At 38.4% G+C, this 15,773-nt stretch overlaps 1 protein-coding gene across 4 annotated transcripts; it reads right to left on the bottom strand.

Moving 5' to 3' along the window:
• Positions 1–1,022: 1,022 nt before the first annotated feature.
• On the bottom strand, positions 1,023–15,566 carry LOC137945960 (pentatricopeptide repeat-containing protein At5g65560-like). Of its 4 annotated transcripts, none has more exons than XM_068792075.1 (4): positions 12,414–15,566; positions 11,964–12,110; positions 8,459–8,549; positions 1,023–1,516 (listed from the first exon to the last, which is right to left on the bottom strand). In XM_068792075.1, the coding sequence occupies exon 1, from the start codon at positions 15,358–15,360 to the stop codon at positions 12,613–12,615; it is 2,748 nt and encodes a 915-aa protein (XP_068648176.1). In that variant the 5' UTR covers positions 15,361–15,566; the 3' UTR covers positions 1,023–1,516; positions 8,459–8,549; positions 11,964–12,110; positions 12,414–12,612. The 4 variants fall into 4 exon arrangements, with proteins under 4 accessions (XP_068648176.1, XP_068648178.1, XP_068648179.1 ...); XM_068792077.1 differs by having other exon boundaries at positions 8,459–8,543; XM_068792076.1 differs by lacking the exon at positions 1,023–1,516 and adding an exon at positions 1,620–1,685.
• Between the last annotated feature and the right edge of the window lie 207 nt (positions 15,567–15,773).

Raw genomic sequence — 15,773 nt, 5'->3', positions numbered from 1 at the left:
AATTTAATAAGATTTTCCTATTGGTTATTAGTATAATTTCAAAGAAAATGATACAAAATGTTTTGTGCATGGCTCTTTGATTTGAACTCAAGAAATGACTTGGGCTGCTACAAACCTAGATCAGATCACCCAAGTCAGGTTAGGGACTTACTCCAACATAGGACTTGAGGCAAGTTAGCGGGGCTCACCCACAACTCAAAGGGAGTTCGACCCTCAACCTGGATTGCCATCTCCAAAATTTGAGTCCACATGACATAGTATAATATAACATAAAAATGAAATGTGTAATTGTGTTTTAGATTATAAATTTACAACTTTTATGATAGTATGAATTTTTAATATTATATGCATTTCTATTATACGATATTGTAGGCATATACATTTAATCATGAAAATTTGAACCCCAATCAATGGTCCAAATCATCGACATTGATCAATGATCAAGATTGAAGGAACCTGATTGCAATTGATTGATGGTCTCAATGGTCAATGCATAAAAGTTTTGTCAAACAATTAGTTAATTATCAAAATCAAAGTTTCTGTCAAAATCTAGATCAATCGTTGGTTTAAGATGAAGTGGGTTATAAAGATATTACCACAAAAAAATAATTAGAGAAAAATGTTACCTAAGCCCCACGTAAGTAAAGGAGGTGGCACATGAGTGACTTGTGGTGTTACAAAAGAGAGTTCTACACCAAGCAAAGGCGATGACACAGGTGGACATGGCATCATAGAAAACTCTACATGAAAAATGTCTACCACTTTAAAATGGCTGAGATGATGTATCATACTTAAATTTTAATAATATTTATAGAGTTTAAAAAAATTTAATGGACATTTAAAAAAGAAAGGATAAGTGAGCTTCTTCCTGCTCTAGCAGGGAGAGTGAGGAAAGACAAAAATAGTTTCTCTTTGGTTATCTTATTATAAAAATAAAACTAAACAAAACTCAAAGCCGAGCACAAAGTAAAGCTGTTTCAGATCTACGCATTCTTTATATATGAACTCAAATGGAGCATCTTTGTCCACTTACTTGAAAGCAATAAAACATCTTTGTTTGCCACAACAAGAAGAATAGAATAGAAACGATTACATATACAGGCTGGTTATATAGTGTCTCTCTATAAACTCTAAAGTTCAAATCCCGCATGATCTGTTCAGAACAGTATAATCTACAGAAGAATAAAGAATCCACACTGAAGATGGGAACTGTTTTTCAGTTCGTTCCTGACCCAGAGTGAGAGAAGTGCAATAGCTCGGTCATTGCTAGATGAAGACTCCCAATCTAATATCTTTAGTGGGTAGTATTCAGACTTCCATTTTTTTCTTCGAAACTTCAAATATAATTGTATATATGCAGCCAAAGTAAAGTCATTTCTGAAGAGTAACTTGTCAAAGCGTTTGAGGAACTCCAGTAATTGGGGGCTCTCCTTCACGTTGCCGATGCAGAAGAACGAAGTCTGCCCATTACAAGGTTTTTGAGATCAATAGGAACAGTATTAGCGACCCATGATTCCTGAACAAAACCCAACATCAAATGGTTCAATTGTAGAAAAGGGTCACTCAGTGGCCACAATGGAAAAGCTTCAATCACCTAGTAAGATAAAAACTTATAATTACCAACAAAAGCAATGCCACAAATACTGCAATTCCAAAGAACTGTATTCAGAAAATATGCCAATCACCTAAAGGAGAAATCCAAATAAACCAATATTAAATGTAGAAGTGGTCACAGAGTATACTTATATGGATCTAAACAATTTTAGGACTTTCTCATGGAAAAGCTTCAATCACCTAGTGGCTAAAAACTCACAATTATCAATAAAAGGAGTAATACGTAAACCTCCATTCCAAAGAACTATCTTCAGAAAATATGTCATTCACCTAAGTCAGAAATACAAGTAAACTTTTACTCCTCCCCCTAACATGTAAGCCCTCTTTTATGGCTCTACAAGTAGATTATTTAGGTGAAGGCCATCTTTTTCTTTTTTTCTTTTTTTCTTTTTGGCTCTACAAGTGGATAATTTTAGGTGTAGGCCCTCTTTTGTGGCTCTACAAATGGATAGGTGTAGGCCCTCTTTTGTGACTCTACAAGTGGATCATTTACGTGTAGGCCCACATATGAGTACCTGCTCTGATACAATGTGAAGTTGGGTCCAAGGGTCATCCCAAAATGACTAGCCAACTTAAGAAACCTCTTTCCCAACTAATAAACTTAAGATCTTTGTACTGACTAATCCATGTGGGACTATTCCTTAACAAATATGAAATCCAAAAGTAGTTACAAAGGGTAGTTATATAGATGTACATAATTTTTAGGCTATCTTTAGGTTATTGGTAAGAGAAAAGATAAACCCATCATTACCCAACATAGTGAAAGCAGGAGGAAAGAAAACTTCATAAACCTTATGATATAGATAGAAATAAATATAAAGATAATGATAGGGATAAAGATAACTAGTATTTGAATTAGATATAGACTCAGATTGTAGAGTCCTAATCACCTACAATCTCTCTGTGTAATTCTATAAATAGTTTACACCTGATCAATAATAATCATGGCAATATCATTCATCATTCCTATATTTCTGTATGGTATCAGAGCTTTCGATCGATTAATCAGAACCAGTCTGCCGTCGCTGGAAATCCTTAACGGAAAGTACACATACCTGCTATCTTCTCTACCCTTTCTCCGTGCAATCTCGCTGGAGGTATTTTTGAGAAAAAAAAAAAACCCTGTCACCGAAACCTTCCGCTGCTTCGTTCATCGGTGCCAACCCAGAACCCTTTTGCTCCTTCGCTGTTCTCGTCGCCGTCACTGCTGAGCCGTTCCCGTCGCTCGGCGCGACACAGGATTTTCCTTCTCCCCCCCAAGCCACCATTGTCGCCGTCGTTCGTCCCGACGGCCATAGTGCCGGTGCTGCCCAGATTTCCCTCAACCGTCACTACTGTATCTCCCACCGTTGCTACCACTCGTTGCCGCTCAACGCCGTACGCCGTTGCCGCCTTTCGCCCCCACGGCCGGGCCTCATGCTCCCACTTCTGTAATGGGACCCGTCCTAGCCGTCCCTCTCCCGCTGAAATACTCTGTTTTGATCGTTCGCCCGCTGACAATCCTGCGCCCACGTCGCCGTCGAAAACAGTCGCCCGCTGGACCCTCCGTCGACGTTGAAAGCTTCCGTCGCCATCGCCGCTCGCCCCGCTACCGCCTGACGTCGCCGCATCCACTCTGCCGGCCTCTCTCACGCCAGCGCTGCATAACCTCTCTCGGTCGACCACGTTGCCGCCTGCCGTTCACTCTGCCGGCAACTCCCTCGCCAGCGCCGACCGCCCCAACCTGCCGGCGCTGCCTCACGTGTAGACCCTCTTTTTGTGGCTCTACAAGTGGATAATTTAGGAGTAGGCAGTTTAGGTGTAGGCCCTCTTTTGTGGCTCTACAAGTAGATAGTTTTAGGTGTAGGCCTTCTTTTGTGGCTCGACAAGTAGATAGTTTAGGTGTAGGCCCACATATGAGTACCCGCTCTGATACCATGTTAAGGTGGGTCCAAAGCCTATCCCAAAATGACTAGCCAACTTAAGAAACCACTTTACCAACTAATAAACTCAAGATCTTTGTACTCACTAATCTATGTGGGACTATTCCTTAACACTTTATATTTTTAGGCTATCTTCAGGTTATTGGTAAGACGAAAAATAAACCCATCATCCCCCAACATAGTGAGAGCGGGAGAAAAAAAAACTTCATAAACCTTATACTTTGTACAAAGAAACAAAATGTTCTATACCTTAAATTTTAGAAAAGTTTATAAAAGGAAGACAGAAAACAAAGAAAGAATATACAGGTGCAGCATATATTAAGAAAAGCAACCAAACCAGCTTTCATCTTCAAATGGCTTCGACTACAAGGGGCTTGTTCAAAGATCACTGAAATCTTTGGACTTCCTGAAGATTCAAGCTTGAGCTATCTAAAGACTCAACAAGTGTCTGATCAGCAAGAAGCATGGTACCAAGAGATCAAAGGTTTTTCTTCTTCTATATGTGTTGCAAGTGCTGGTGCGGGGAGGGGGTACAGTTTGAGATAGATAAATTCTTAACCAAGAGCTTAGTAGGATGCTAGAGGCCAATCCAATGTAACTTAAAAAGATACATTCCAACTTGGACAGAGTCAGCAAGGACCAAAATAGGATATGAGAGTGCTGCCATTTGAGTCACAAAACACACTGCCAAAACCCACTTTTCCGAGGTTGCCAAGAGCACTTCAGTCAAAATTAAGCTTGAGAGTTCCCATCAGGGAAGGCTGCCTGGGAATAGGAGGCATACTATTCAAAGTGGAGCCCAAGGTGGAGTGAATTACTCCTTCAATCACATATCCATAGAGTTGCTCTTCAGCCGAAAGATTTGTTTATTTTTTTCCAACCATATATTCCAAATCACAGCTCGAGGACAAATTTCCATAGGATTTTTCCATATTTTGCAAGGGGCATTGAGAACCATTGACTGATGCAGGTTGCAATTCCGAAGTTTTTAAGAATGCCTTCCCAGATCGAGGGCCTAAAGCTACAATGGAGAAGGATATGATCCAGTGATTCTTCCTCAGCCCTACAAAGCTTACATAAGCTATCCAGAATTACCTGTCCTCTTCTACTTAGCTCATCACAAGTTAATGCTTTCTCATGAGCTGCTGCCCAAGCATAATGGAGAACCTTTTGGCGTTCAACAAGATTTCAAGCATGATAGGCTGCCGAGGCTGTATTTCTTGTGAAATTAGCTGCAACCTCAGCATAATATGGGGCCACAGAGAAGACCCCGGCAGTGGTTAACTTCATATTAGATAATCCTCTCCAGTGTCACTGAGATAGACCCTCTCTAGCCGAGTGATCACAGGGCAAGTTCATGGATTTCCTCGTCAGTTAAGTTGCTTCTGAAATTAAAATCCCAGCCAGGAATTTTGTCCATCTCCGATCTAGTTAATGTTACTGAAATTTCTTTATCCCTTGCTAAGAGAGGAAAGGTTTGAGTTAAGGTGTCTGATCCAACCCAAAGGTCTGACCAGAATTTTATGTCAGCCCCTTGCTTACATGGAATCAGGTATACCTGGAGACTATTTGCGTCTCTTTCATTATGGCCTGCCATATTCTCAATGCATTACTTGGAGAAGGGATAGAAGAGATCCATATATTTTGAGTGAGTTTTCATTTATTTGCCACTATAACTCTACACAAGGCTTCTTTTTCTGTAGCAAACCTCCATAGCCAATTGCTAGAAAAGCCGAGCTCATCAATCTGATTCTCCTGAGCCCCAAACCACTATCCTTTTTACTTCACATTTGATCCCATCTGACCAGAGAGTAACTGAATTGGTCCTTTGTGCTCCCACCAGAGAAATCTTCTTTGGATTGCCTCAAGTTTAGAGGTAATACTGGCTGGACAAGGGAGTGGGGACAGAAAATAAACTGAAAGTCCAGCAAAAACACATTTTATAAGGTTGATCTTCCAGCAACAGATAAAAACTGACTTTTCCATTCTGCTAGTCTCTGTTCAAATCTCTCAAGGATGGGCCTTTCAGTAAAGAAGGGAAGACCCAGGTATGATGAGGTGAGATTGATAACTTGACAATCAAGTATTTCAGGTATTTGTTTGACTCTTTGCTCTTCAACATTGACACCAAAGAGTCCTGATTTACTCCAATTTACTCACTGCCTGGTACCATTTCAAATAGAGAAAGCATGACCTTTATGTTAATTAGCTGGTCTTCAATTCCCTCAAATAGAATTATTTTATCATCTGCAAATTGCAACAGTGGGATTCTGATCTGAGTGTCTTTGTTGGAAAAGCCAGATATCCAACTTTATCCTGCCCCATTCTGAAGATCAAATGCGAAGCTTCCCTCACAAGATTGAAGAGGAGGGGGGAGAGTGAATCACCGACAGAGGCCTCTTCAAGGTTCGTCTTTTATTGTGGGATATATGGAATAATTTTGTCCTTGTCAACATACTTCTGCACATAAAGTGGCATTTTTCTCCCAATATCCCTAAAAGTAGGTGGTTTTCTATTACTGCCCTTAAAAGTTGGTGGTCTATTGTTGTCATTAGGTGGTCTACTTTGTGTCACCCATAAATTTCCACATTTTCCCTGCGTTCTACCCTCCCATCAGAGTTGTGTAAATCCTTGTCTTCGTGAGTATTATTTAGGGGTCTATTATTTTGGGGGAGATGAAAGAAATTGAATGTTGAAAGATCTAGAATTTCTATTGTGTTCAAACTAGGGGTCATTGGCATGTATTTCCCAGTTTGAGGAGGCAAAAAAGAATGTGTATGAGTATTGGTGAAGTACAAGAACCATCCTACAAATACACACTCAAAGCCATAAACAAGTTGAAGACCACATAAAAGCCACAAAAAAGTTGAAGACAACATAAAAACCATGTGTGCTTCACAAGCTTCAAATTTTGAAGTTCAATTTGTGTAGTTTTATCTTACGCTTAGAATGACGAACAATGTGAGGCATATTTTCTAACAGGCTAAAGCTATTCACTCCAACTTGAGGGAGAGTGTTTACATAATTTGGTTTATTTTTCTAAGAAAGTCTTTTCATATGGAAAGTAGTTTCCTAGGGTCTAAAGGAAGCAAAGACATGATTGTAATTTTTAATATTGTTTTAAGTTATAAATAAGGGAGAGGGGTCTCTAAACCCTAAGCTCTCCCACACTTTTTCTCCTATAACTTCACAAAACCAAAGAAAGTGTAGAATCTAAATAACAAACAACAATTTGAAGGTTGATTGTTCCTTGACACACTTCATCTGCACTAGTTTCCAGACATCAATAGGAAACCTTATATACATGTATCACTCATATCTGCTTGTTTGAAGCTCACATTCAATCATATGTCCTATGCAACTTGAGTGGGCGATGCAGTTCCAAGTTTAGTTAAAGAGCATGAGAAGGGTGTGTAAACTTTGAAGAACTTAAAGAAGAATTTGGGAAGATGAGTTCTCAAAATGTACAACCAAGAAGATCAAATCAATTCGTTGTAAAGGTGGATTCTCAATCATAGAACCTTTCTATTAGGCCAATAAGTGCAAGGAGCTAATTTCTACATAAAAAGGTATTTTGCATCATTGGTCTTCAATTAACCAGGTTATTTATGTCTTCAGTTCTTAGCTATTCCATGCCTTAGTTATTAAGTCGGAAAGAGGAATCTTTATAATTTTTGGGGCAGACACTAAAGTAAGGGGCAAAAATGACATTTTTAAGGGAATAGGAAGTAGTTGGTTTTAATACCCAATCTTAAACATCCCTCTCAACTTAGTTACAGATTTTGAATGGAAAGTGGTTGTTTTACCTTTCCAATATCAATTCATTTTGAGTTTAGGAAGGATTAATAAATCCTAGGATCAATATCAATTCATTCATTTTGCAGAACTCTCTGCCCTGCTCAATGGGCTTCAAATCTTCAAAAATCGTCTCACGGGCCCCCTCTGTATCGAAGGGTATTCAAAAACTGTCATAAATTGGTGTGCAAAGTCTATCCTACCTCCTTGGCGGCTTTGAGATATGTATTTTGATATTTTTAATTTAATTTCTTTTATAAACTATAACTGGAAGCACATTCCTAGATCCGCCAATCATTTAGCAATTCAAGCTAAGTTGGGTATTTCGCTCCAACACCTTGTCGTGGAAGAAGGCCCGCCTAGCTAGGTTTGTTGTACTATTATTCCTTTTTTAATAGTTTATATATCCTTATTTCAAAAAAAAATCCTAAGACAAAATCATAGCAATTCTTTCTTGGTCCAATTTCAGTTGAAGTGCAACTTATTGGAATTCTATTCTACAGGTCATAACTGCAATTTTGGTATTAAGGTGTATTTCCTTTCCACATCAATATCAGGGAGCGTCACATAAAAAGAATAATTGTAGAGTCCAAGTATTACAGTACTACTTTTGCTAAGTATTCAACTTATTAATTGACAGAAATCATAATTTCAGTATGTTTCCTATTCTATGTCAGTCTCTAAGTTAAAGACTTATATTTGAAAGTTGATAAAAACTATCTACAAGAGTGCTATTTATTTTCTGTTTCTTAGTGTTTAAACACTCCTTAATGTCTTAAAACTTCTCCTACTGAAGAATCTATTTTAGGAGATCTGCTAGTTATCTAAAATCTAGACAGAGCTATTCTTTTCTGTCTTATTGCTTTCACCTCTCCTTTCTCTTCTGTTTTTATTTCTTGGCCAAAAAATTAGCAATAGTCTTTGATGAATCTAACAAGGAAATGTTGTATTAGTTACAGTGAGATAGACGTGCTTACTTTGCCTTTTACCACTCATTACCATTTTAATACCCTTTAACAATTATGAGGATAAAATAGTAAAAGACTAGGGAGGTAGGTCCAATAAACCCCAGAGTTCGTCCCCAATGAAATGGATAAAAACACTAATGAATTAAAAAAACCACATACCTTGATATTAAAGCAAACTGAAAGGGGCAAATTTTGCATTAAATGGTCCTAATGTTGCCTCTCAGCAAACTACTCAGCCGAATATCTGTTACTGCAAGACCGATGAAAATTAAAACCACAAAAAAAGCAAATAGAACAAAACTTAATTTTTAGTAACATTTAATCAAAACCCTGGCAGCCAGTTATGCAACCTAGCACAACGAGTAGATAATCACTCATACATAAGATAAAATTTGATACTAGTCGTATTACCAAAACAAAAATTGATAAATGTATGTTATATACAACATCTAAATTTTGAAATGCCATCGAGTTAAAAAAACAAATATTGACTAGCTGAGAACATTTTTATCAAGAGTACTCCAACGAGTTTTTCTTGAGTTTATGACATTATTATTAAAAGTGTGAACTTGCACAATCTCCCTACACAATCACATGTGGCACACACGTCGATCACTTCTTTTTTTTTGTTTTTGAAAAGATGGTGATTTTTATTAAGAGAAAGCTCAATCGAGCAGATTACAAGGGGGGAAGCCTTCCCAAACAATGAGAGATTGCTGGGAGGTTCCAAATTTTGCCAATTTATTAGCCAAAGAATTGGTTGATCGAGGAACGAGGTTCCAATTACAAGGAATAGATGACACAATGTCAGCAATACAATCAGTGATAGGCCAGTGGCGCCAAGGGGGGGGAATCTTTTGAGCACCAACTGATGATCACTTAAAGGCAACATTTTGTTTTTTTTTTTTTGAAAAACCAACTAATGATGACTGTTGAACCATCCTCATTATTAAGAAACCAAAAAAAAAAAAAAATCCTCAAACCTCAGAGAAGATCACCTAGGTCAAATTACAATGTCATCCTCTGAGATCGTGAAAGACACCCCTACCTCCCACAAGTCTCAGATTCCCATTCGAACTTTATTCATAATTTACCTTAAAGTAACCCATTCGTGGAGGGAACCAAGGCCAAATGAATTCTTGAAAAAATATAGGCAACAATACCTCTCCAGTGATTACTTATTACAACACTTTGAATGGGGTGATTGCAGTGCTCTTATCCAAACATGTGTAATGCATTACATACAATAACTCTACCCCCTGATAAGCTTATATTAAGAAACATCCTATCATTTTGCCCCTCCCATAAAGCCCAAACAACAGCTGCAAAAGCAACTTCCATAAAAACGTCCACAAATGTGACAAAGCCCCCCTAGAAAACTGGACTAGGAAAACCCAAAAACAGTAATAAAAAAAAGTACTAACCAAATTTCTGCAACACTGCCCTTCAAACAATAAAAACAAATGGAGATGAGGTACCTGGACCAACTAATCAGTAGAAAGAATCTTACTTTTCAACACAGAGCAAAGGAAATGTTGCACCTTAGGAGGAGCAAGAATAGTTCACACAAATGTCAATGCTGGCGGGTATGAGGTACCTGGTCCTATTGGATCCAAATAAAACGAAGATACTGGAAACAACCCCAAAGAACCAAGTTTGGACAAAACTTCATTGTCAACTGAAGACAACATGCAATTATTTTCCAATAAAGTGAAAAGATGCACAGCTTCTTCAACATCATTATCTCAAAGCCCCTTTCTAAAATTGAAATTCCACAGAGATAAAGATCAAGAAATGAAATCTGAGCATCATGCATAATGCTACACAAAATAGAGAAAACTTCAACTAGAAGCAGTAGACCGATCCACTCATCTATCCAGAGCTGACCAAAACCCATTACAAGCATGGCACCTCAACTCTTGTATCAACCAAGCTTTCAGATGAGAGGTGAGCTTTGACAGACTTGATACAAACCTAGGGATAGGATCAGGAAGGATATAAAAATGTATAGGGTAGTTATACTAAGCTGAAAGAAGGTTATGCCAAAAGGGATTTCTCTCGGTACGAAAATGCCACAACCATTTGGAATAAGGGTCTGATTCATCAAGCTAATAGACCTCAATCCCAAACTACCATGACTTTTCAGTAAACAGAATTCCTTCCATTAATCCAATAGATAAAATAACCTATTAGAAGCATCCCTCCAATAAATCCATGCATAATAGCCTTAATATGGTTTGAAATAGCAAATGGGCATGGAATGGAGAAAAGGTAGTAACTAGGGATAACAACAAAGGCTTACAAGAGTGAAAAATCTCCCTTTCCAAGTACTGAGTCACCTCATCAGCCTTTCAGTGATAGGAAACCAAAGCATCTTGTTAGTAGACATAGTCCCACGTAGATAGGTGTTAAGAAAAAATTTAGGTTTATAAGGTTGAACAATAAACCTCCTAAATCACTAGTCATTTTGGGATGGAACAGGGCTTGCTCTCTCTATTGGGCCTAGTTGGCACCAAATTGAGTTTGTACCCTGTTTGTGTCGTCCACATCTCTGACCTGTTATTTGTATGTGTAAACCAGGATTTGAGGGGGAATTTTAGTGGCAATAGTCCACATAGCTAAGTGTTAAGAAAAGTTGTTCGTTTATGAGGCTGAGCAATAAGCCACCTAAATGACTAGTCATTTTAGAACGGGACCAGGCTCAATCTTAAGCCTTCCTAAAGAGGCAGACCTAGGTAACTCGTAAAGACACGACATTATACCAAAGGATCTACTAGAAGAGGCTCTATCACAAATCTAGATTGACACCGATCCAAAGATATCTTTTCCCAGTTGACCTTTTAACCCTAGATGACTTCATATAATACCAGGAAATGCAGATTTTAATATAATGGTCACAAAATCATGACTAAATGTAGGATTAACTTCCCACATCCTATGAGCCAAAAACTTTTGCTCAAAGTTGAAAGTCATACTTTGCTGCCTCAAATAGATTTGCTCTTTTTTTCTTATCTATTTTTCATTGATTTTGTGTTTTCTTCCTTTGATTTTTACTAGGTAATGGAAACAAGCAGTTTTGTATTTATAAAATCAAGTGCAGCAAGAAGTCCAAAACCCTAACCAGAAGAATCTTCTCCAAGCATCACCAACTAAATAGCCGGGTTTTTTCTCAAGTGCACAGGCTAGTGTACACAAAGTAACCAAAATACTTACATTCCTTTGCTGTTCTTGGATTAGATTTATGTCAACCTTGATGGGCCTCATTTTCACCTAAATTTAAGTTTCAGATGTAACTTTTCTTATAAAAATAGAAAGAACTCTAACAAGTGACACATTACAAAAAGAAGCACTAATCTGAAAATAATGAAAGAACAACAAAACCAATAAGATGTATGCATATTTCCATCACAGAACAATACATCATTTTGGACTCAACCACCTAATAGTATAAAATGCAAGATCATTTCAGATGAACCATCTATGAAACTAAAAACGGCCACTTTCAAGAATTAGAATGAGAAAAAGAAATGAGAAATACACATCATATGTGTTTGTGTACAAGAGAGGGAGAAAAATAAAAAGAATCATGGGACCAGAAGAAACAAATCTGAGAGTAGTTTATTTCCCTCTTTATACTTGTGAGTACAGCAAAAGATGTACGTACCCCATATAGCGCTTTTTGGAAGCAGTAGTGGTTCCATAGCTTTGCTGTCAGATCCAAATAGATTCAAATTCATGGGACCAGAAGAAAAGAATCTGAGATGGTATTCATCACCCAAACAACATATCAACAAGATTCACTTCTCATCACCTACAAGTATGAAACAGTTACTACTTAAGTAAATCACTAATACAAACAAGACTTGCAGTTGCAAGCAGTGACGAAAATACGAAAATAAAAAGACCACGGTTCCCTGGGACATTCAGTTAAAAAGGAAAATCTTATACTCAAAAGAATTATTGACTACATTGCCACGACAAAAATAGGACAGCCTGAAACGGAGATCGAATGTAAGGAAAATTGAGAGAGAAAGAGAGAGAGAGACGCAAACATTTTTTCCATTTCATTTCTTAACAGGAATAGAAGAGGACCTTTAAGAAAGTAAGTGCTTACTTTTCAATTGCTCCAAACATGGCAGGAACCAAAATGGGTATAAAAGTTGCATTGATCCCATCAACTGAACCTCCACGCAACCTCCAGTGGATGCTCCCATTAATGACTTGTAGCAATCTTTTGCTAGTTCTCATGGACACAAGAAAATATCACAAGGAAGCTGATGCTATTCTGAAGCCATCTGAACTAAGTAGGAAGATTATTCCACTGGCAGTTCTTTAATCAACAAATCATACGTTTGAGAACTTAATTGACAGCCTTTCCCCTCCATGATGTCTAATAGCTCTGAGCACATATCCACATGACCAGATCTAAGTAAACCATCAATAAGGACAACCCAAGCCACTTCATCATAGTTGTATTCACATCCAAGCAGAATATTAAAGGCTCTTTTAGCATTTTCATTCTGCTTTTGGTCAGAGAATCCATTGATCAGTAGCATGTATGATTCCAAACGAGGAAGATTGCCGCTTTCAACCATTATCTCAATTAATCTCAATGCATGCAAATACATGCCCAATTTACAACAACAATTTACGAGATGTGTATAGATGCCTTCACTGGGAGGTATGCCTATGTGGCTCATATGTTGAACCAAATTTTCTGCATCTTCCAAGCGGTCCTCTTTGCAGAACCCCCAAACAAGGGCCTCATATGAATCTACACATGGTTCACAACCATGCCGTATCATTTCCTCCAAAAATTTAAATGCACTGTCTACAGTTAATGTCTTCCACACGTCAACAACACCAGAAGATTCAGGATCCCTAATTTGTTTTTCACAAAATAGGTGTTTTAGCAAAACAGAATACGCCTGATGGTTAGGCTTACAACCTACAAGAAACATACGTTTAAAGACATCAAACACAAGATCCTTTAGTCCCAAACTCCCATATCCATCCATCAAAGTAATGAAGGTAACCAAATCTGGCTGAACCCCATCTAATTTCATCTTGAGCATCCAATTTTCCACTTCTTCAAACTTCCTTTCACTACAACAAGCGCGAATGAAAGAAGTGTAAGTTCGTGCATCGGGCTTACATCCTAAAGATACCATTTGATTGAAAACCTTATAAGCTTGCTCATAATCTCCTTCTTCAAGTATTTGATCAATTAGAATTGTGTAAGTCACAACTGTAGGCTCTACTCCAATCTCAACCATCTTCTCTAATAGCAACAGAGCTTCATTCAAACTCTTTTGTTTGCACAGGCCATCCATAAGTGCATTATAAGTGCATGAATTTGGAAAACATTTCATAGCAATCATTTTCTCAAGCAACTGTTTAGCTTGACCAATATTTCCGACTTTGCAATTCCCATCAATCAATGCAGTATAAATCACTTCATTCACTGAAATTCCCTTCTCCAGGAGAGAATCAAAGAGCATTTCAGCATCTTTAATCCTCCCATCTTTACAAAGGGCATCTATTAATGTTGAGTAAGTACAATTATCTGGGACTAAACCATCACTAACCATCAGATTGAATAACCTGAATGCAACATCAATATAACCAGCCTGACACTGACCATGAATTAGTGAGTTATAAGTCACTAAACTCGGAGATAAATTGATTTCGCTCATGTGTGTCAATGTTCTCATTGCCTTGTGCACTTTCCGTTGTTCACAAAGTCCACATATTAATTCATTATAAGTTCGTACATTTGGCTTGCACCCACTAGATTCCATCAACTTTATAGCAGCAAAAGCCGAGCCAAGTTTTCCTTTTTTACAGTATCCATTGACCAAAGCATTATAAGTGATCACACTAGGTACTAATCCCCTCTCTGACATTTCCTTTAGCAATCTATCAGCATCTTCAAACTTACTCTCTTTACAGTACATATCTACAAGCACCGTGTACGTGTGAACATTTGGTTCACAACCCTGGTCTGTCATTTCTTCAAATAAAAGAAATGCTTCTTTACTGTTTCCATACTTGCAATAAGCATCTATAAGTACAGTGTAGGTCCGCACAGTTGGAGTACAATTGTCCTCCTTCATCTGAGAAAACAAAGCTTTTGCTTCATCTATCTGTCCACCTGTGCAAAAGCCATGAATAAGTATGGTGTATGAAACCTCATTTCTTTTACAACCCCTTTGAGGCATCAACGAGAAAACCTTAGAGGCACCATCCAAATCATTAGCTCTACAGTAACCTAGAATCAAAGATGTATACGTATGTGTGTCTGGAGCCAAACCATGCTGTACAATATAATTGAAATATCGCTTGGCTTCAACAATATCTCCGTCCTTGCAATGAACATTGATCATGGTATTGAATGTATATATGTTCGGTTTAATCTTATCCTCCAGAATCTCACCATAAACTTCCTTCATCAAATCAATCTTCATAAATCGTGCTAATGACATCAAAATTGTGTTATAACATCTAAGCGTTAGTTTAAATTTATTTTCACCCTCTCGGCGATTTATTTTTCTTAACTCCTCCAACACAAAAAGGACTTCCTCTTCGGACATGCAAGATTTGACCATAGAAAGTCTGATCTTCTCAGCATAACTAAAAAATTTCGCAGATAAGAGGAGATTGAGAAGGGAAAGATGGGTTTGTGGGTCGTGGCGAAATCCAGGCCGCCCAGCAATCCAATTGAAGAAATCTAGCACGATTTTTGGGTCGAGAGGAAAACTGCAAATCCTGGATACGTGAAGAGGGGTGAGAGATGGAGCCAATTTTTTTAGCAATGGGTCCTTTCGCCAGCCGCGGCTACTGAGAATGGAGAAAAGCTGAGGCAACAGGTCAGAGGATTCAGCCTCCGGGCTTAAGATATCTGGAAGAGAACCAAACGAGCATGTACGCAGACATAGGGAAAAGCAACGGGACTGGATACTTTTGCAATGGAAGTGAAAAACAATGGACTGACCTGATATGGTAATGGTCGCTCTTCTTTTCATCGTGCGGAATAAAGCAACTTGGAGGAAACCGCTCATCGATGTGGCTCGATTAGGATTAAAAAGAAAAGAACATAATGGTCTTGTGATGGAACTGAAGAACGGACTGACCTGATTTGATAACGCCCATCGTTCTTCTCATCGGGCAGGATGCGCGATGGGAAGGAAACAATTGATGGATGTGAATTGCAAAGGATTCACGGTTCGACGGAGAGGGGACCGGGCAGTGAAGGCCCTGCAGGATGAAGATGGTCCGCCGCTACCAACGAAAATAAATTTCGTTGCAAGCCGGAAGCAGGAAAGAAGGAGGACGACTGGGGGAGCCTCGATTTCAAATTCGGCGTTCACCATTTCACCGAGTTCGTATGAGTCATGGTTCGGTGGACCGTCCGTCCCCCAACTCTGCTAAAAACTCGTTTCGGTTTGCTCTGAGGGTATTTTTACCCATTACC

This window comes from Aristolochia californica, unplaced genomic scaffold, assembly GCF_029961685.1.
Source record: "Aristolochia californica isolate CCGP_79_NKW_82.1479 unplaced genomic scaffold, dmAriCali1.0.hap1 SCAF_12, whole genome shotgun sequence".
In the NCBI taxonomy this organism is placed as follows: domain Eukaryota; kingdom Viridiplantae; phylum Streptophyta; class Magnoliopsida; order Piperales; family Aristolochiaceae; genus Aristolochia; species Aristolochia californica.
This window is presented reverse-complemented; position numbering and strand designations above follow the sequence as displayed.